This window comes from Coregonus lavaretus (genome assembly GCF_964263955.1).
Source record: "Coregonus lavaretus genome assembly, contig: HAP1_SCAFFOLD_3075, whole genome shotgun sequence".
NCBI classification, from domain to species: Eukaryota; Metazoa; Chordata; class Actinopteri; order Salmoniformes; family Salmonidae; genus Coregonus; species Coregonus lavaretus.
Window position 1 is genome coordinate 31,063 of NW_028157728.1, and position 23,401 is coordinate 54,463.

A 23,401-nucleotide genomic window follows, 5' to 3' on the forward strand; every position below is an offset into this window, starting at 1 on the left:
AAATACTGTAAAGAGGAGGATGAAAGGAGAGGAATCAGTTATATCTCTTTCCATCAATACTATCTGACAAAATCTGTCAGGATGGACAGAGTTTCTGTCTGAACAGGCTGTAGCAGTTTGAGGGGGAAAGAGAGAGAATACTGATACCAAACAGACACATTCCTGCAAACACTCACTCCTCACTCTGGGAATGAATACAGATTATTGTAAATCCTCTAATGCTGTGTCTTGTATATATATCATGTGTCTTATCCTTTCTCTCCTTCTGACTAACAGGCTACACTAGGCAGTCTCTTCTGACTAACAGGCAACACTAGGCAGTCTCTTCTGACTAACAGGCTACACTAGGCAGTCTCTTCTGGCTAACAGGCTACACTAGGCAGTCTCTTCTGGCTAACAGGCTACACTAGGCAGTCTCTTCTGACTAACAGGCTACACTAGGCAGTCTCTTCTGACTAACAGGCTACACTAGGCAGTCTCTTCTGGCTAACAGGCTACACTAGGCAGTCTCTTCTGACTAACAGGCTACACTAGGCAGTCTCTTCTGGCTAACAGGCTACACTAGGCAGTCTCTTCTGACTAACAGGCTACACTAGGCAGTCTCTTCTGGCTAACAGGCTACACTAGGCAGTCTCTTCTGGCTAACAGGCTACACTAGGCAGTCTCTTCTGGCTAACAGGCTACACTAGGCAGTCTCTTCTGACTAACAGGCTACACTAGGCAGTCTCTTCTGGCTAACAGGCTACACTAGGCAGTCTCTTCTGGCTAACAGGCTACACTAGGCAGTCTCTTCTGGCTAACAGGCTACACTAGGCAGTCTCTTCTGACTAACAGGCTACACTAGGCAGTCTCTTCTGGCTAACAGGCTACACTAGGCAGTCTCTTCTGGCTAACAGGCTACACTAGGCAGTCTCTTCTGGCTAACAGGCTACACTAGGCAGTCTCTTCTGACTAACAGGCTACACTAGGCAGTCTCTTCTGGCTAACAGGCTACACTAGGCAGTCTCTTCTGACTAACAGGCAACACTAGGCAGTCTCTTCTGGCTAACAGGCTACACTAGGCAGTCTCTTCTGACTAACAGGCTACACTAGGCAGTCTTTTCTGACTAACAGGCAACACTAGTCAGTCTCTTCTGGCTAACAGGCTACACTAGGCAGTCTCTTCTGGCTAACAGGCTACACTAGGCAGTCTCTTCTGACTAACAGGCTACACTAGGCAGTCTCTTCTGGCTAACAGGCTACACTAGGCAGTCTCTTCTGGCTAACAGGCTACACTAGGCAGTCTCTTCTGGCTAACAGGCAACACTAGGCAGTCTCTTCTGACTAACAGGCTACACTAGGCAGTCTCTTCTGACTAACAGGCTACACTAGGCAGTCTCTTCTGGCTAACAGGCTACACTAGGCAGTCTCTTCTGACTAACAGGCTACACTAGGCAGTCTCTTCTGACTAACAGGCTACACTAGGCAGTCTCTTCTGACTAACAGTATCACCTCTTCTTTCATGAAGGACAGAGTTTCTGTCAGAGCAGGCTACAGACATATCACCTCTTCTTTCGGGGAACGAGTGGAAAGATTTGTGACCCCAGTGTCACAACATTTAAATACAAAGGGTTATTATGAGAGAACAACATGATACTCTTCCAGGGTTTCTTAAGAATCCTCCCCTGGGAGACCAGCTCCTCTAGGTGATGCTTTTGAATCAGGGTGTGAGAGTTACATTTACATTTTAGTCATTTAACAGACGCTCTTATCCAGAGCAACTTACAGTTAGTGCATCCATCATACCCCCTAAGGTCGATGTCCGCACCCCCGCGGAAATATATATGTAAAGTTTTTTTTAGTATACAGTTTAAAAAAAAAACTTTAAATCCCATTGTGGATTTATTAGACTGCATAATTGCATTGGGGGCATACATACAGTACATACAGTGGGGGAAAAAAGTATTTAGTCAGTCACCAATTGTGCAAGTTCTCCCACTTAAAAAGATGAGAGAGGCCTGTAATTTTCATCATAGGTACACGTCAACTATGACAGACAAAATGAGAAAACAATATCCAGAAAATCACATTGTAGGATTTTTAATGAATTTATTTGCAAATTATGGTGGAAAATAAGTATTTGGTCAATAACAAAAGTTTCTCTATACTTTGTTATATACCCTTTGTTGGCAATGACACAGGTCAAACGTTTTCTGTAAGTCTTCACAAGGTTTTCACACACTGTTGCTGGTATTTTGGCCCATTCCTCCATGCAGATCTCCTCTAGAGCAGTGATGTTTTGGGGCTGTCACTGGGCAACACGGACTTTCAACTCCCTCCAAAGATTTTCTATGGGGTTGAGATCTGGAGACTGGCTAGGCCACTCCAGGACCTTGAAATGCTTCTTACGAAGCCACTCCTTCGTTGCCCGGGCGGTGTGTTTGGGATCATTGTCATGCTGAAAGACCCAGCCACGTTTCATCTTCAATGCCCTTGCTGATGGAAGGAGGTTTTCACTCAAAATCTCACGATACATGGCCCCATTCATTCTTTCCTTTACACGGATCAGTCGTCCTGGTCCCTTTGCAGAAAAACAGCCCCAAAGCATGATGTTTCCACCCCCATGCTTCACAGTAGGTATGGTGTGTTCTTTGGATGCAACTCAGCATTCTTTGTCCTCCAAACACGACGAGTTGAGTTTTTACCAAAAAGTTCTATTTTGGTTTCATCTGAACATATGACATTCTCCCAATCCTCTTCTGGATCATCCAAATGCACTCTAGCAAACTTCAGACGGGCCTGGACATGTACTGGCTTAAGCAGGGGGACACATCTGGCACTGCAGGATTTGAGTCCCTGGCGGCGTAGTGTGTTACTGATGGTAGGCTTTGTTACTTTGGTCCCAGCTCTTTGCAGGTCATTCACTAGGTCCCCCCGTGTGGTTCTGGGATTTTTGCGCACCGTTCTTGTGATCATTTTGACCCCACGGGGTGAGATCTTGCGTGGAGCCCCAGATCGAGGGAGATTATCAGTGGTCTTGTATGTCTTCCATTTCCTAATAATTGCTCCCACAATTGATTTCTTCAAACCAAGCTGCTTACCTATTGCAGATTCAGTCTTCCCAGCCTGGTGCAGGTCTACAATTTTGTTTCTGGTGTCCTTTGACAGCTCTTTGGTCTTGACCATAGTGGAGTTTGGAGTGTGACTGTTTGAGGTTGTGGACAGGTGTCTTTTATACTGATAACAAGTTCAAACAGGTGCCATTAATACAGGTAACGAGTGGAGGACAGAGGAGCCTCTTAAAGAAGAAGTTACAGGTCTGTGAGAGCCAGAATTCTTGCTTGTTTGTAGGTGACCAAATACTTATTTTCCACCATAATTTGCAAATAAATGCATAAAAAATCCTACAATGTGATTTTCTGGAGAAAAAAAATCTCAATTTGTCTGTCATAGTTGACGTGTACCTATGATGAAAATTACAGGCCTCTCTCATCTTGTTAAGTGGGAGAACTTGCACAATTGGTGGCTGACTAAATACTTTTCCCCCCCACTGTATATGCAATGTATATGCACTGTTCAGCCTTACCTGTGGAGGGTGCACCCATGAAATGGGCTATCAGTCTACTCAGTGACACCAACAGAAAACAACTATGTAGAGTTTACACAAATATTAGCGTCATAGGTCTTATTGCAAGACTATGAAGCCACTGTGAAATAAGCTCACTAGTCAACCTGTTGTGCGTATGACATACACTCTGAATGTGACCTGAAATGATAAATCCCATATTGGTCTTTCACAGTCAGGCCAACCCAAGCTGTACTGTACAGTAGGCTAATAGTAGGACTACTATTGAAACAGATGAACTGAGTCAGAAATTCACAGGTTTCAGATGTTCACAAAAAAATAATAAGTATATGTTCTAAGTCCATAGCAATGCTTAAACCACATCAGGAGACCACTTTTGAGGTCTGGGAAAAATCTAAGAAATTTGGATTTTTGAGAGTAGTTACCCTTTAATTCAATTACATTTACATTTTAGTCATTTAGCAGACGCTCTGGAGCGACTTACAGTTAGTGAATACATATATATATATATATATATATATATATTTATATACTGGCCCCCCGTGGGAAACGAACCCACAACCCTGGCGTTGCAAACGCCATGCTCTATCAACTGAGCTACATCCCTGCCGGCCATTCCCTCCCCTACCCTGGAAGACGCTGGGCCAATTGTGCGCCGCCCATGAGTCTCCCGGTCGCGGCCGGCTGCGACAGAGCCTGGATTCGAACCAGGATCTCTAGTGGCACAGTTAGCACTGCGATGCAGTGCCTTAGACCACTCCGCCACTCAATCAAACTATTGTTTGATTAGCAGTGTTTCTGTAGCACATGAGATGGAGTTTGCAAAAGAAATGGCCACTGGATTGAAGCAAATAATCATGATATCATTCTGACAGGTAGGCATAGGCTACTTTGTAGCTAGTTAACATTTAATAGAGAAGGTTTTAAGGAAAGCCTTTCCATCTACCAGAAGACTGTTAGGCCCAGTGGCGGTTTTACACGGAGGCCGGGGGAGGCCCGTGCCTCCCTGGAAATGTACCTGGCCACCCCTGTGGCCCCCCCGTGCTGACCAAATAAAAAATTATGAATTTATAACTATTTTACACGCGAGCGCCAAAAGCGGAACTAATGCAACGCTCTACACGGCAACGTTCTACACGGGTAAATTAGAGTGGCGCACCCAAAAACTGTATCCTGCCATCTGCCTGCCTGCCACGTGTGGTGCTGCTTCGGTGAATGAGAGCTCAGCAACTACTATTTGCGAGAGGAGCTACGATTTGCAGGAGTCGAAGGTAAGCAAAACGATTTAATATCATAAGTGACTTGTTGTTCTTGCACATAGCCTACATGTTCATTTTGTTCCTCACACATAAATCAAATCAAGTTTTTAAACGTCTGGTCTCGATTTGTTTAGAAATGTAATCATATCTAAGCAAACTCATCGAAGCAGAAGCAAATATCCAAATGTTAGTAGGCTATCCTTGCTAGGTCTACACAATGTTGTGATGTTAACCACGTAACTTCATCCGTCTTGGCTGTTGCATCGCGATAACAAATACATTTTTAGTAAAGTAATCAACAGGTTATCTGCCAGTGTTAAGTAGGGAGGGATGGTTAGGTAACAAAATGTAATGCATGCCCCTACGTTTTTTCTTCTTCTAATAGTTATCATGAAACGAGGAAGGGACATAAAGTCATTTTTTGCCCCAGCAAACAAAAAAGTGAGAGAAACAAATAGAGGTTTTGAGAAAGTTGAGGAAGAGGGAGAGCCAGCATGTGATGAAAGTGAGGGGTCTGACAAAGAGAGGGAAATTCCAGAGGGTGAGGAGGATGAAGAAGAGGGTGAGGAGGATGAAGAAGAGGGTGAGGAGAATGAAGAAGAGGGCGAGGAGAATGAAGAAGAGGGTGAGAAGCATGAAGAAGAAAGCATACAGGGACAGAGAGATGAACAGCCAGAGGGACAGCAAGTGGATCCATGTGGATCAAGTACTGCACCATCAGGTTTGTGATGAGGAAGGTTCTTACTATTTGCAAAGCAATGCAATTACAATGTAATGGTAGGCCTGCTGGGTGTCCTTAAAATGCTGCTTTCTGCTGTTAATTCTTTTTTGTGTCAATATGGCTCTGTTTTTTTTTTAAGTAAATACTTTGCCTACATTTTGAAATACATGCAGATATACAGTAAATAAATGTTGTAGTTGTGCCCTATGTTTACTGTCCATCTTCTTCAGATATCAGCAAGTCTAAGTATGACGTACCAGTACAGCCGAACTTGAAGATATTCCCAACCACACTGATGGGGGACAGAAGACGAAGCTTCAGACCAAACTGGTACACTACTCATCCATGGCTTGAGTATTCTGTAATGACGGACTCTACATGTTGCTATGCATGTAGACATTTTAGCACACCAAATGCCCCAGACACCGTTTTTGTTTCAACACCTGGTTTTACAAACTGGAAAAAGGCAACTATGAGAAATGCAGGGTTTTCACTACATGCAAAGTCTGAACGACACAAGTGTGCAATGATCGCATGGAGGGATTATCAAAGAGCTGTTAGAACTGACGCAACACTAACAGATCTCCTTGACAAAGAACACACTAAACAAGTACAAGAAAATCAGGCATACATTAAAACAGTTGGGGAAGTGCTGTTGCTTACAGCTACACAAAACATAGCACAAAGAGGACATGATGAATCTGAAGGGTCCACTAACAAAGGAAACTTTAGGGAAATTCTTAACACAGTTGCTAACCACGACCAACTTGTTAAGAGAAGATTAACTTCCATTCACAATGCAAAGTACACAAGCAAGATCATCCAGAATGAGGTTTTGGGTTGTTTGGCAGAAATGGTTCGGTCTGAAATCATAGAAGAAGTGAAGAAAAGTGAGGTTTTTAGCGTCATGGCAGATGAAACAAAGGATATTTCAAAAAAAGAACAGATGTCCTTCACACTCAGGTACTATTACAATGGGGCCATTAAGGAGAGTTTTCTCCATTTTGAATCTGCAGAGAGGTTAGATGCAGCAGGGCTTACTGGAAAAATAGTACACTTACTGGAACGTTATGGCCTGGACTACAAAAATAACCTCGTAGGCCAAGCGTACGATGGCGCTGCCGTTATGAGCGGTAAGCATTCAGGGGTTCAGGCAAGGATCAAAGAACAGGCTAAATTTGCCTTCTACGTCCATTGTAGTGCTCATTGTCTGAATTTAGTGTTAGTTGATGTAGTCAAAAGTGTCCCAGAAACGGAGGAGTTTTTTTCTTTGTTACAGAGTCTTTATATGTTTACTTCTTCCTCATATGTGCACCCAAAATGGCTGTCTCTCCAAAGAGAAATGTATGGCAGAACCAGAGAGCTGCAACGTTTAAGCGACACACGTTGGTCAAGCCGATTTCTAGCCCTACGTAATATCATGGACACTCTACCTGCCCTTAAACGACTACTGCAAGAGATTGCTCAAGAACGTCATGGTGAAAGAACTGTTGAGGCCCGAGGTCTTCTTGCTCAAATTGACCTAGAATTTGTTGTGCATCTTGTTACTCTGCGTAAGTTGTTTGGGGAGACAAAGCTATTGTCTGACATGTTACAGTCACAAACTGTTGATCTGTCAAGTGCTGTTGACTTAGTAAATGCTTTAGTCCTGACATTGAAAGACCACAGGCAGGAGTCTTTCTTTGATGAGTTGTGGGATGAAGCATTGAATATTTGTGAGCAGTGTGATTCTGCAACAAGGTCAGTGGCGAAACGTCAGAAAATGCTGAGCTCTAGACTCAGTGGCTACTGCACGCTAAGCACTGTTGGTCAGAGGGAGGTAGAACGTGACAAAGATATGTTTCTCACATCATTTTTCTATCATGCTCAATGAGTTGAACAGACGTTTCTCCAATACAAACTGTGAGCTCATGAGAAGCATACAGTCTCTCAGTCCCCAGAGTGATACCTTTTTAAAGGAGAGCAATGTTTTTTCATTTGGCCGTTTGTATAATGCAGACATTGATGATTTAGGGCATGAGCTCCATCAATTTAAGAGAGTTTTGGACAGAAAAATACAGAGTGGTGAAGTCAAAAAGCCATGCAGTACAGTTGAGCTGGTTTGTTTTATTGAGCCATACAGGGAAGTTTTCTTTGAGCTCTTTAGACTGTGCAAGATTGCTGTAACCCTTCCTGTAAGCTCAGCCTCTTGCGAACGCAGTTTCTCCACACTGAAACTGATAAAAACCTTCCTGCGGTCCACCACTAGTGATGAGAGACTCAGTGATCTTGGTGTCCTGAGCATAGAGTCCAGAAGGGCCAAGGCTCTGGATCTTGATGTATTTGTGGACCATTTTGCCAGACAGCACAACCGCCGTATCCTGTTGCTGTAGTGTATCTATATGATATATACGCTAGTAGCGTATGAGTGCCGCTGTGAGGAAAAAGAGATATAATGAACAATAAAACAACAAGCTTGAGCTTCTTAAGACACGGTGGGTTTATCTGTTCTCAATACCACCGGTAAAATGAATGGAGTTAGTCTGGTGTCCACATGAAGTTACGTGTGTAGACAAAGAGTCTGGTGTCCATATGAAGTTACATGTGTAGACAGAGACAGTCTGGTGTCCACATGAAGTTACGTGTGTAGACAGAGACAGTCTGGTGTCCATATGAAGTTACATGTGTAGACAGAGACAGTCTGGTGCCCATATGAAGTTACATGTGTAGACAAAGAGTCTGGTGTCCATATGAAGTTACATGTGTAAACAGAGACGGTCTGGGGTCCATATGAAGTTAGATGTGTAGACAAAGACAGTCTGGTGTCCACATGAAGTTACATGTGTCTACTTAGATGAACCCACCGTGTCTTAAGAAGCTGAAGCTTGTTTTATTTTTCATTTTACATCATCTATCTTTTTTTCCTCACAGTACCAGTAGTTCCACACACTACTAGAGTGTATGTATGTTTGTATGTATATATATCCCACCAATCCTCTCTCAAGAGGTTTTCAAAAAGGGGCAAACTCATGTCTCAAGACCTGCTTCTGTTGGTTCCCCTCTCCTGCCTGTAACTTTCCATCCACATCCCCAAAGTTTTGTGGCCCATTATGACATCACTCCATTAAGTGATTGCTGCATGTACTGCTCTAAGGAAACACTTCTCTCTCTCTCTCTCTCTCTCTCTCTCTCTCTCTCTCGATAGATAGATAGCGTTTATGATTTTATTCTTTTGAATTATCTCTGCCAAACATCTATGTACTACAAATCTTCAAGCTCCACAGATGTTTTATGGCATCCACTAAACCTCTTTAGATATTTGTAAATTATACAGTGTGATACCTTTCAACTAAAGTTTATTTTATTTTTTACCAACTATGATTTTTCCTTTTGAAAACAAGCAAAGCAAGAAAAAAAAGAAACAAAATCACTCCAATCATTGCACACTTGTGTCGTTCAGACTTTGCAGGTCCAGCTTTGACATGATGATCTAACTAACACTAATATTGTAACTAATATTGTAACTGAAATATGTATGATCCTATGATGAGCGATTGCTTACTTCCCCTTCACTCTTAAAAAATTACTGAAAAAAAATGTGTATAAAAAGGTATATGTAGTATATGTTTGTTTAGTGAGCATTCATGCTGTCATTTTTTCCTAATGTGAACTATGGTGGAAATGTGCTGTCCTAAATGGACTTGCCCATATATGTTGTAAAGCCTTTTTTTGTACACCTGCTCATCAACTGACAGTGAAGTACACAAAGACACAGACACACACACACACACACACACACACACAGACACCTGTAATATTCTTGTTTTCATGTTGTTGCTGATATCCATCAGTGTTGTTCATATTGCTACATTGTGTTGACATGATTGTTGCTTTTAAACGAATGTTAACTTAATGTTTATTGTCTGCATCCTATTGGACTACTGGATGTTAATGTGTAACACGTTTTCCTGTTTATGTGCTTTAGCAATACTGTATGTCAATATGGTCATGCTAGTAAAGCCTCTTTGAATTGAATTTCTTTTCTGATTTGGTTTATTTTACCTAAATGGATACAGGGTAGTGTGTTTTGTTTATAAATCACTCAGAAAGTTTTCTTTCTTAAAACAAAATGGGGAATCAACTGTCCACAGTAGTGGGGCTTCCATAAATAGGAAATGGCACATTGTTGTACCCTTTGTTGTATCCTGGAGTTTTGTTCACATTGAATATGAACCCTGTATTTGTACCCTGTACTTTTTTTTTTTTTTATGGCACTATCTCTCTTGCATCTGCACTCTTGTACAAAATACGTGTTATAATAAATGTCATATGATTTTAAAGTAAAATAAAGTTTATAATCTTTGAATATCATGTGTTGCCAGTTTTTTTATGTGTGCCCCCCTGATTAAACACTGGCCCCTCCTTGGCCCCCCTAGTAAAATGTGTCTAGAACCGCCACTGGTTAGGCCCATCATGAGCATCTCTATATTTTTCCTGTTGCTTAATTGTTTGAAACCTGGACGTTTTACTTCATATTATCAGGCATGTCTTACCTTGCTTCAAAGTAGCCTATAGCCAAAATCCCACCATAGAAACGTGGAGACAATTATTTCTATGAAGACTTACTCATATGCGTTCTCCTGTTCTATTGGTTGTCAACTTTATTTCATTGTCTAGTTGGCAAGGGCATTATCCGAATCATATTAGCAACCCATGATAGTTGTTGCATCTTTATTCCCATCACTTGTCCATGAAACCGCTTGCATGTGCGGTGCGCATTTTAGAACAGTGTTTTCCCGCAAATTGCATTTTGGAACGTTCACGCGTGCCTTCGATACTATGTACTATACTACCGTGTGTACATTTCTGCGGCTAAACGGTGAAGAAATAATAGTTTATCAACATTTGAAGCAAAACATTACGATCTGTTCCATCAGCCCTATTCATTTACACGGCATATACCTCCACTACACTACTTTGATAAGCATCAGTGAGGATTAACAAGTGAGTATACGCAATGCCCACTGAAAAACAAGTGGGTATACATTTTACATTTTAGTCATTAGCAGACGCTCTTATCCAGAGCGACTTACAGTTAGTGAGTGCATACATTTTCATACTATACCCTCCACTACCGCTGCCTCCTGGGTGTGAGCCAGGTGCCCAGTTCAAAGCCCACGTAACGTAATTAGCACGGAGTAATGAGTAGGATTCTGTTTCCACATGCAAAAGTGACTGTTTTTGATAAACACGCTTTATCTGCCTTCCCAATGAAAAGTAGTTCGAAAATTCAAACATATATTTTATGGAAAAATACAATGCTGCCTTGTTGACAACATCACCGAGCCGCGCAGATTACTCTTCGATTTGACACCGCGCTCCTCCCTCAGTGCTTTTGCCGTCACATCACGGGCCTTCTAGACCGGTGCCGCGCGGCTTTGCATAATCGAATCCGCCCAATGTCAACGATATCATGCTCTCTGGTGCTGCAAAAAACATGAAAATCAGTTGGACTTTATGAAGGATCTCCATTGATTGGCTTACTTATTTTTCTCATGAAAGTACTTTGTTTGGACTACTAGGCGACTGCCTCGTCAAACACGAGATAGACTGAGGCACCTTAGCAGGGTTGGATCTCCCGGTTGTTGACAGCAGCAGAGAAAGTCGATATTTTGTCGCAGCTGCAGAGGTAAGTGTTACAATTTCACTTTATATTTAGCCGACTCTAAATAACCTCATTGGCACATAGTATAGTCATTATACCATTATACCATAGTAGTCTGAAACATGTTTCCATAGAATATAAAATAATTTTGGCAATGGCTCTCCGAATTACATGTGATCAAATCTTCGAGACAGATTTTTTTGGGCATGAGTTAATGACCTTAAAGGGGAATTCTGCGATCGATAGCTAGTTGTCTACATCATTTCTTAAACTTTTAAATTCACGATATAAACACATTAATTCTTGAAGAAAATAACGTATAAATCCTAATGAGCTCAGTTCAACTGTCGTACCTCATCAGAACCCAAGCTTGTTTTACTCCATTGTTTGTAAACAAAGTAAATGTAAACAAACACTATATAGCCTCAAAACATGTTTAAAACTAGAATATTGTTATGGTCATCCATAACTTTGTCTATGAATTTGAGAGTGGATACATTTCTCCAGGCCTACCCTCAGTTGTTTACCCAAACAGTTGTGGGGTAACTCCTATGTTATTGTTTGAACAGCAGACTCCCCCTTTAAACCACATCGCTATTTTAACCTGTTAACAACATGAAGTGGCCTATTATTGCTATTCAATAACCTTCAGTGTGTCATGATGAATGGTGGGGGATTTGTTGTCCTATTGCTGTAATTCGGATAAACAGGAAATCCTGTTTTGGTGAGGCACTTTAGAGCACCATGTTGATAAAGCCAACCCTCGAGTTGCTATTTTCTCACGCACACACACCTTGTTTGAGATGCAATAATATTTGATTAGGAACAGTAAGGACTATGTTGTGCATGTGGAGTACAGTACCCACTCAGTTTTACAGCTTTCCATTCCTCTAGCTCTACCTTCTGTCCGAGACATGTTTAGGCTACTCGGTGTTTCCCATTTCCCTTAATCAAATCAAATCACATTTTATTGGTCACATAGACACGTGTTTAGCAGATGTTATTGCGGGTGTAGCGAAATGCTTGTGTTTCTAGCTCCGACAGTGCAGTATATCTAACAAGTAATATCTAACATTTATATGCATTTAGCCGTGGCATTTATCGTGGACCCCTGCTAACTCTGCCAACGTTGCTGAATAAATTCCTAGGGGAAACACTGTTAATTATTAATAAAATACATGGCTGATGAATGATATACAGTTGGTGCTATTACAGTGTTCTCTATATAACACCTCACTGCAGGAGAATAGTGTGTGTGTGTGTGTCTGTCTGTCTGTCTGTCTGTCTGTCTGTCTGTCTGTCTGTCTGTCTGTCTGTCTGTCTGTCTCTCTCTGTCTGTCTGTCTGTCTGTCTGTCTGTCTGTCTGTCTGTCTGTCTGTCTGTCCGTGTCTGTCTGTCTGTCTGTCTGTCTGTGTACACCTGTGTGTGCATCTTTTGTGATGGAAAGCATAATACGTGTATAGTGACCACAGCAGTGTTTCCAGTAAAGGTCCTGTTGGATCGGACCACATCAGACATTAGTCAGGGTCCTGTGGGTGCTTTCTCTGGCTCCACTGGCACAGACACAGTTGACATAGAGGATGGAGGGAGATTGAGAAGCAGTGTGTATTCTATGTTAACCGCCTCTCTCCTGGTCTGGTGGGCGTAACGTTCATTCAGGGATGGACGAACTATACAGGTTGGTGCCAATGCTACAGATGGTGGATTTGGGGAGTTCCTCACCTACAGAATATAGTGCTTTGAGACCTGGTGAGGAATACAAATACAATCCGTTAACATGGTTTGTTATTGGCCAGAGTTAACTGTCCTGCATGTCTCTGTAGTTTACTGACGGTCCTTTCACCAGCTGCACATTCACTTCCTCCTCGCCTTGCGAAACCATGACAACTTCTGCCACGGTGACAGAGGTTAAATAAAGGTGAAATAAAAAAATAAAAAAATAATAATAATTTAAAAAACGGTGACAGAGGTATCTGTACGAACCCCTTAACAGAGAGGGTCTTCTTTAGAGCATACGTGCCTAAACACCCCTGGAGGATCTCCTTTAGGCTGGAACTGAAAGTCAGTAGCTGTAAGACTGCATGGGTTTGGAGACTAAACATAAGTCGTTTGAAGAATTGATATTGAGCTACAGTACATGATTAATAAGTAGTTTGAAGAATTGATATTGAGCTACAGTACATGATTAATAAGTAGTTTGAAGAATTGATATTGAGCTACAGTACATGATTAATAAGTAGTTTGAAGAATTGATATTGAGCTACATGCTGAATAAGCTGGTCTACTCACCATGATATCAGATAGATGGCTTGATGTTGCACTCAGCAGAGCAGACCTCTGTCAGGACACTCAGCAGAGCAGACCTCTGTCAGGACACTCAGCAGAGCAGACCTTTGTCAGGACACTCAGCAGAGCAGACCTCTGTCAGGACACTCAGCAGAGCAGACCTCTGTCAGGACACTCAGCAGAGCAGACCTCTGTCAGGACATTCAGGAAAACTGCTGCTTCTGTGCATCAGATCTGATTTGAGCCTCTTTCCAGTCACTCCATGTTCCCCTAACTGTGTCACCCCAGGGGGAGAAGCCAGCTCTGAAGCCAGTAATCCGTAATGGTGGGTATTGTTTGTTGTAATATTGACCCAGAGTAGCACACAGACATCTGGACGCAACTTCTTATCTTGAAGCGTTGGTGTCCCCACTGGGTTAGGTGAGGGTCAGATAAACCCTGGCAACTTCCACTTTTCCCGTATGTCAATTTTAGAGTTATGCTTCCTCTGTCCTGGGTATGTTTCTATGGTTACAATGTCTGTCTCCAGATTGATTGATGATGTAAATTGATTGAATCAGATATGGCCTTGGCTTTAAATGGCTTGTCAAGTGTGTGTGTGTGTGTGTGTGTGTGTGTCTGAGAGCCGTAGACAGGGTGACCGCCCCCTCTCATCCATCCAGTAAAACCACAGACTGAAGACAGGGTGACCGCCCCCTCTCATCCATCCAGTAAAACCACAGACTGAAGACAGGGTGACCGCCCCTCTCATCCATCCAGTAAAACCACAGACTGAAGACAGGGTGACCGCCCCTCTCATCCATCCAGTAAAACCACAGACTGAAGACAGGGTGACCGCCCCTCTCATCCATCCAGTAAAACCACAGACTGAAGACAGGGTGACCGCCCCTCTCATCCATCCAGTAAAACCACAGACTGAAGACAGGGTGACCGCCCCTCTCATCCATCCAGTAAAACCACAGACTGAAGACAGGGTGACCGCCCCTCTCATCCATCCAGTAAAACCACAGACTGAAGACAGGGTGACCGCCCCTCTCATCCATCCAGTAAAACCACAGACTGAAGACAGGGTGACCGCCCCCTCTCATCCATCCAGTAAAACCACAGACTGAAGACAGGGTGACCGCCCCCTCTCATCCATCCAGTAAAACCACAGACTGAAGACAGGGTGACCGCCCCTCTCATCCATCCAGTAAAACCACAGACTGAAGACAGGGTGACCGCCCCTCTCATCCATCCAGTAAAACCACAGACTGAAGACAGGGTGACCGCCCCTCTCATCCATCCAGTAATACCACAGACTGAAGACAGGGTGACCGCCCCTCTCATCCATCCAGTAAAACCACAGACTGAAGACAGGGTGACCGCCCCCTCTCATCCATCCAGTAATACCACAGACTGAAGACAGGGTGACCGCCCCCTCTCATCCATCCAGTAAAACCACAGACTGAAGACAGGGTGACCGCCCCTCTCATCCATCCAGTAAAACCACAGACTGAAGACAGGGTGACCGCCCCTCTCATCCATCCAGTAAAACCACAGACTGAAGACAGGGTGACCGCCCCCTCTCATCCATCCAGTAAAACCACAGACTGAAGACAGGGTGACCGCCCCTCTCATCCATCCAGTAAAACCACAGACTGAAGACAGGGTGACCGCCCCTCTCATCCATCCAGTAAAACCACAGACTGAAGACAGGGTGACCGCCCCCTCTCATCCATCCAGTAAAACCACAGACTGAAGACAGGGTGACCGCCCCTCTCATCCATCCAGTAAAACCACAGACTGAAGACAGGGTGACCGCCCCTCTCATCCATCCAGTAATACCACAGACTGAAGACAGGGTGACCGCCCCTCTCATCCATCCAGTAATACCACAGACTGAAGACAGGGTGACCGCCCCTCTCATCCATCCAGTAAAACCACAGACTGAAGACAGGGTGACCGCCCCCTCTCATCCATCCAGTAAAACCACAGACTGAAGACAGGGTGACTGCCCCTCTCATCCATCCAGTAAAACCACAGACTGAAGACAGGGTGACCGCCCCTCTCATCCATCCAGTAATACCACAGACTGAAGACAGGGTGACCGCCCCTCTCATCCATCCAGTAATACCACAGACTGAAGACAGGGTGACCGCCCCTCTCATCCATCCAGTAAAACCACAGACTGAAGACAGGGTGACCGCCCCCTCTCATCCATCCAGTAAAACCACAGACTGAAGACAGGGTGACCGCCCCTCTCATCCATCCAGTAAAACCACAGACTGAAGACAGGGTGACCGCCCCCTCTCATCCATCCAGTAAAACCACAGACTGAAGACAGGGTGACCGCCCCCTCTCATCCATCCAGTAAAACCACAGACTGAAGACAGGGTGACCGCCCCTCTCATCCATCCAGTAAAACCACAGACTGAAGACAGGGTGACCGCCCCTCTCATCCATCCAGTAAAACCACAGACTGAAGACAGGGTGACCGCCCCTCTCATCCATCCAGTAAAACCACAGACAGAAGAGGAGGCAGCAGCATTAGTCTTTGATTAGGCTGAGGAAAATATGCCTTCCTCGCATGGTCAGGGATTTAATCAGAGAATTTCATTATAGTGTGTGTGTGTGTGTGTGTAATCACTGTGCATGAGAAAGAGCAAATGAAAGATGAGGCTTAATGTTATCTTGTTGAAATATCTGATGTGTCTGGTTTGGAAGATAAGGCTTAATGTTATCTTGTTGAAATATCTGATGTGTCTGGTTTGGAAGATAAGGCTTAATGTTATCTTGTTGAAATATCTGATGTGTCTGGTTTGGAAGATAAGGCTTAATGTTATCTTGTTGAAATATCTGATGTGTCTGGTTTGGGTCACGTGATCATGCGGTTTATAAATAAGTAAGTGTGTGGCACTGCGTGTGTCTGGGTGTGTAATCTTGGCAAGCACACACACACACACACACACACACACACACACACACACACGTGACGTGTGTCTGACAGCTTCTGCAGTGTGTGAGTTTGCACCTGTCTCTGCTTTCTGAGAATTCACTGGCGCAGACACACCACACGCACACACACGCACACACGCGCACACACACACACACACACACACACACACACTAGGTGGGCAATCTGGAGCTTTTTATTGGAAATGCACACACTCTTTGGGGATGTTTCCATTAAAATGAAACGATTTGTGCAAACACTTTGCCCAAAGGCCATGGGGGCTTTAGGGGGCTGGTGATGACACACACATTCACAGAGTGAGAGAGAAAGAGAGAGAGGGGGGAGAGAGAGATGGGGGAGTGTAGATAATAGCCTGGTGATTGCAGTTTGCTCCTCAGTGATGGAGGTTAATCAGCTGCCAGGAAATTGGTACTTCAGCCATCACACTCACACTCACACACACACACATACACACACACACACACACACACACACACACACACACTGTGATATGGAATATTGGCACTCCCTTTCCTTCCCCCTCACTTGTCATTCATGGTATGAAATGTTGTGAAACCATGCGTCACTGTTCAGACAATAGAAGCCTAGTATGTTTGTTGGAGATTGGCTTTGGAAGGCAGCTCTAGCGATCTAAAACTTGCCCACGTGTGGTTTGGACGAAGAGAGATGTGGGTGATAATGATGATCTTGATGTTGATGGTGAAGGGGTTAGGATAAGAGGTTGATGGTGAAGAAGATAAGAGATTGAGGGTGAAAAGGCTAGGATAAGAGATTGATGTTGATGGTAAAGGGGCTAGGATAAGAGATTGATGTTGATGGTGAAGGGGCTAGGATAAGAGATTGATGTTGATGGTGAAGGGGCTAGGATAAGAGATTGATGTTGATGGTGAAGGGGCTAGGATAAGAGATTGATGTTGATTATGCAACATCTTGAAACCACAGACGTACAATCCAAGAGTCGGTAGTGGGGGGCTGACAGACAGACAGACAGACAGACAGACAGACAGACAGACAGACAGGCATTCCCACTGCTAAACTACTTTAGGCTGGGTTTGATCCACAGGTTTGGACCAGTACACCAATATATGCATACAATTTAGCAGACTCTTTATCCAAAACGACTTACAGTCATGCGTGCATAATTTTTTTTACATATGGATGGTCCCATAGCACACTGCCAGAAATTAGGGATTATATTAGTTACTATATTAGCAAATGAGTTAATACATGAAAACACTATATTCTCCAACACCACCTGGTGGAGAGTACAGGTATACTGAGATGAAGAGGACAGCTGTTGGAAGGGGGGGGGGGGGATACATCTCTCTCAGGGTTGTAGTGGCTAGCGATTAGTGCTTTTTGAGGTCTGTTCGGTTTAGGTTCGATTATTGAAAAATATTCAAGCATTTACTAAATGTACTGAATAAGATTCACATTCTTTAAATCTTTTACCCAGATTTTAGCAGATTTGATTTGATTTATTAGGATCCCCATTAGCCGACGCCGATGGCGACAGCTAGTCTTACTGGGGTCCGACATTTAACAAAAAATATATTACAGACAAAATACTTTACAATTTACATACATTTAAAAACATTAACATGTAGGGTGTGTGTGTGTGTGTGTGCATCTATCAGTTACACATACATGTCAGTACACATACACAACAAGTAGGTCACATGGGGGAGAGGCGTTGTGCCATGACGTGTTGCTTTATTTGTTTTTTGCAACCAGGTTTGCTGTTCACTTGCGCTATATAAGATGGAAGGGAGTTCCATGGCTCTGTATAATACTGTACGTTTCCTTGAATTTGCTCTGGAGCGGCGGACTGTGAAAGTCCCCTGGTGGCATGTCTGGTGGGGTAAGTGTGTGTGTAAGTTGACTATGCAAACAATTTGGAATTTACAACACATTAATGTTACTTATAAAAATAAGAAGTGACACAGTCAGTTTTTCTTCAACTCTTAGCCAAGAGAGACTGGCATGCATAGTAGTTATATCAGCCCTCTGATTACAATGAAGAGCAAGACGTGCCGCTCTGTTCTGGGCCAGCTGCATCTTAACTAGACCACATGACTGGACAATAATCAAGATGAGACAAAACTAGAGCCTACAGGACTTGCTTTGTGGAGTGTGGTGTCAAAAAAGCAGAGCATCTCTTTATTACGGACAGACCTCTCCCCATCTTTACAACCTTTGAATCTATATGTTTCGACCATGACAGTTTACAGTCTAAGGTAACACTAAGTAATATAGTCCCCTCAACTTTGTTTAATGCCAGTGGCAGGTCATTGGTGAAAAGAGTAGAGGGCCTAGAGAGCAGCCCTGCGGTACACCACACTTTACATGTTTGACATTAGAGAAGCTTCCATTAAAGAAAACCCTCTGAGTTCTATTAGATAGATCGGTCTGAATCTACTATATGGCAGAGGTTGAAAAGCCATAACACATGTTATGGTCAATAATATCAAAGGCTGCACTGAAATCTAACAGTACATCTCCCCAAATCTTCTTATTATCAATTTCTTTCAACCAAAGTCTGTTGTAAATTTTTTTTACAAAGAAGTAGCATTTTATTTGGTCAAACACCATTTTTTCCCCAATGCTTTGCTAAGAGCTGGCAGCAAGCTGATAGGTCTGCTGTTAGAACCAGTAAAGAGGTATGCTTAGATATGCAGAAAGATACATATATTTTTTACATAGAATTAAGCATAATGCTTATATTGCAGGAAAAGGGTGTTTGAAAAATCCTAAATTCTCCAATTTACGGACGGGGGGCCAAGCCCCCCTACGGACCACCCACCTAGCCATCCTCATGTACTTTGTGCCCCCTCAGATTTTCGGGGTGTATGACGCCACTGTGTGTGTGTGTATCTAACCTAACATAGCAAGCTAAAAGTGTATCTATCTCTGTCCGAGCCTGAAAGAACGGGCGCAATGGATTATGGTCATTGTAGTTCATTACCACGTTTCTGTGCTGAACTAGGTTGAATACTACAACTCCCTTCAGTCCAGCGTCCCACATAGTTCTTGATTTGATTTCTCTCTAGAGAAACGGTGCGTTGGGCTCACAAACAAAACTAAATGGAATTCAAGTAATTGAACCGACGTCAGTCAATTAGTTATTTAATAACCACACAAAAAAAATGACATTTCGGTTAATTGCGCAGCAGTACAGGGTTGTCAACTTTGATGCAATTAACCCTCTCCTCTCTTCTCTGTTTCAGAATGTGAAGCTGTTGCCATGTCAATATCCTCTCTAGAAGAGTTCTCTACGGAACCGTTCCTCCCTGGAACATTCTCACCCTACACAGAACCCCACTCTGAGGAATTCCTCATCGCCATGGGCGACAACAATGTCACAGGGCCAAAATGCACCTATGACGAGGATTTTAAGCGCTTCCTACTTCCTGCCATCTACAGTGTGGTCTTCCTGATTGGTCTGCCTCTGAACGGGGCAGTCATCCTGAAGAACTGGAGGTTACGACCCAACCTGACCCGGAGCAACATCTACATGCTCAACCTGGCCATGGCTGACTTCCTGTATGTGATGTCACTACCTCTGCTCATCTACAACTACGGCAATCATGACTACTGGCCCTTTGGAGAGCTGGCCTGCAAACTGGTCCGCTTTCAGTTCTACAGGTAATATAGCTACTCATTAACTGACATATTCATATCATAGTTCTATATTACTTTAAAAACTTATACTTACAGATCTACAGGTAATAATGAGTCATACACTGCATGTTACCTTTCTGTGGAGAGAGCTTTGAGTGGATTGTAGAGAGAAAACCCTGTCAACATCAGTGATATAATTTCTTGTTTCCACAGTAACCTGCATGGCAGTATTCTGTTCCTGACCTGTATCAGCCTTCAGCGCTATGTGGGCATCTGCCACCCTATGGCTGGCTGGCACAAGCAGGGGGGTCGCAGGCTGGCATGGGTGGTCTGTGGGGGTGTGTGGCTGGTGGTCGCCCTCCTCTGTGCCCCCACTTTCTACTACGCCTCCACAGGAACACAACGCAACCGCACCGTCTGTTACGACCTGAGTCGACCGGAGCACTCGACCGACTACTACCCATATGGGATGGCCCTGACCTGCCTGGGCTTCCTGTTGCCTTTTATGGGCGTGGTGGTGTGCTACTGTCGAATGGGTCGCCTCCTCTGCCGCCCACCGTCCTATCAGGGTGTTAACATGGCCGCCTCAATGGAGAAACGGGACAAGGCGGTGAAGATGATAATCATCGTGGTGACGGTGTTCGCTGTTAGCTTCCTGCCGTTCCACCTTACTAAGACCATGTATCTGTTGATACGAACATTACCAGGTGCTCCGTGTGCGACACGGAACCTGTTCTCAGTGATCTACAAGTGCACCAGGCCGTTCGCCAGCATGAACAGTGTTCTAGATCCTATACTGTTCTACTTCACACAGCCGCGGTTCCGCAAGAGCACCAGAATACTGGTCACCAAGATCACCACTCTCAGAGACAGGGAACCAAGATGTGAGAAAGTGAAAAACCTCACCTATAACCCTAGATTATTTAGAACCAATGTTTAACTAGAAGCTCATTCAAGGGTAAACTCACAAAATAACCGCGGTGTGTGTGAAACACCCATAGTCCACGATTGTATTGATACCATGGGTTCTGGGTTCCTAGAACCCATCCAGAACCCTCATTGACTTCTGCTCTGCCAGCATGGCAACAAGCCAGTGTGTTTGCTACTATGTTTGCTTGTGACTGTATGCTAAAATGCATGAAGTAGTCAGCCATATAACTGCGTTTGGTTGCCATAGTATTATGTATTGTATCCTGTATGTCCGCGTACACCGCTGGTTGTTTTCTATATGAGCCACTAGGTGGCATGTATTACCTACATATCCCATGGCCTTAAAGGGATAATCCGCCCCAAACCACTAATTCCTATGATTAACAGTGTTAAACAGTGTTAAATAACACTAATCTATGAAAACAAATGTTTAATTTTGTCGTTATAACACGGTTGGTAGCAACATGAAAATCGTTGTGGAAATCTTTTGCAGCTCAAATCGAATACAAAACATGCAATGCTCTCTTTCTGGGCTGGCTAGCTAGCGAACGTAGCTACACAGAATAATACCAAAGACAATATCAGCATGTAAAGTAGCTAATTAGCTGTAAAATCACCTAAACAAATTGCATCAATTTAGGAGAATATCTCACCGAGTTCAGTTTGCAGTTCCTCTCTGCCCAGAGCGTGTACAGAATACATTGCTATGGCAACAGTGACCCTTTCCCACAGACACACAGGGTGCATTGCGAGATGGTACTTGAAGGAGAAAACTGAGTTGAATAATTTGGTACAGTGTTTAGATTGAGCACAACTAAGTGAAATGTATACTTTGCCATGACGATATTTAAGTGATAATGCCCTCGAAGCCGGTGTTTGGAGGATATATTGGCACGGGTGTTGTCGAGGGCTGGCAGACCGTGCTAATATATCCTCCAAACACCGGCTTCGAGGGCATTTTCACTTTTATACATTTTAGTCATTTAGCAGACGCTCTTATCCAGAGCGACTTACAGTTAGTGAGTGCATACATTTTTCATACTGGCCCCCCGTGGGAATCGAATCCACAACCCTGGCGTTGCAAGCACCATGCTCTACCAACTGAGCTACTACAACGGGTTACCACCGGGTTACCACCATATTCAAATAATGATAGACGTATTTTCATTAAAACATTTATTTGTATTAATTTATTCATACTACCTCATCCTTCCACAAGATATAGTCCCGACACAAATCTAGGGTTGCTACCCAAGCCAGCTGGTCGTTTGTTCTATCGGTTCGGTTGCCAGAGACACGACCCAGTTGCTTGCTATCTAGCCAACTACGGCTAACTTATAGTCACGTCAAAAAGTGCAGCCAGAATATAACAAAGTAGCTGCATTTGCATTTGTTTAAGCTGTTTTCTAGTGACATTTATTTGGATACATCCATAACAATGACCTAATGAGGTGCGATTTCGCCTGGCATAGAGAATGTGCTCACTCATCAGGACACTGTTGTTCAGAGGAGCTAGCCAACAACACAGCTAACACAATCACTTTAAACTGAGGCTGGAAAGATTGCAAACTAGCTGCACTTAGTTTGGTTTTACCTTTTTTCAATTGACATTTATTTTTATATATCCATAAAAATGATGCCAGCTGATTCATGATTTCGACTGGCTGAGAAACGCTGCCTGCCTTTCTGTCTCATCCCGACTCCCGACACATTCATTACTATGGGACAGCTGGAGTCAAATTTGAATATTGAAACAATGTTGCAAATGTTGCAAATGTCGGAGAGACAGACAGCAAGGTTTATACAAATCTCCGCTGTTGAAAACCAAATGTTAGTTTAAAAGAAATGTGAGATGATGTCTAGATGCTTTTTATAGTGGAGATCAAGTTTATAAATCGCCTGGCTGGGCTGATGAGACAGTGGATTGCGCAGTCAGATGGAACAGAGTAAATCGGCATTTTAACGTCATAGATTTAGCCGGTGGTAACTTGTGGAATAGACACCAGCTGGAATGTGGATTTAACCAATCAGCATTCAGGATTAGACCCACCCGTTGTATAAAAATGGATGGATGTGTTCTAAACAGGTGTGCCCATACCATCTATTGGCTGATTTGGCGATCTGGAGTGCAGGTAATTGTTTTAAAAGCATTAGGAAATGTGATAGTGATGAGAACCATGTAGCTATGATGCGTTCCTACACGATTTCCTGATTTCACAGACGGACCACATACAAGTTAAATAAAAAATCATTGGGAAATATTTTATTTTACCTACTAATAGAACATAGGCTTTCACCAAATTGACCAGAGTTTAATAATTGTTTTATTTTCGGGGGGGGATTATTCCTTTTAAATTGACTGTTGTGTCTGTTTCGACTGTGATGTGCTATTTCCTTTCCTATCTAATAGGCATTTAGA

General features: G+C 43.4%; 1 protein-coding gene across 2 annotated transcripts; it reads left to right on the forward strand.

Annotated features, from left to right (window-relative positions):
• The first annotated feature begins 10,959 nt into the window (after nucleotides 1–10,959).
• On the forward strand, nucleotides 10,960–21,905 carry LOC311124981 (P2Y purinoceptor 3-like). Of its 2 annotated transcripts, none has more exons than XM_084199068.1 (3): nucleotides 10,960–11,213; nucleotides 19,659–20,076; nucleotides 20,266–21,905. In XM_084199068.1, exons 2-3 carry the CDS (start codon nucleotides 19,676–19,678, stop codon nucleotides 20,990–20,992), a joined length of 1,128 nt encoding a protein of 375 aa, XP_084055194.1. In that variant the 5' UTR covers nucleotides 10,960–11,213; nucleotides 19,659–19,675; the 3' UTR covers nucleotides 20,993–21,905. The 2 variants fall into 2 exon arrangements, with proteins under 2 accessions (XP_084055194.1, XP_084055195.1); XM_084199069.1 differs by lacking the exon at nucleotides 10,960–11,213 and adding an exon at nucleotides 18,241–18,292.
• Nucleotides 21,906–23,401: the final 1,496 nt, after the last annotated feature.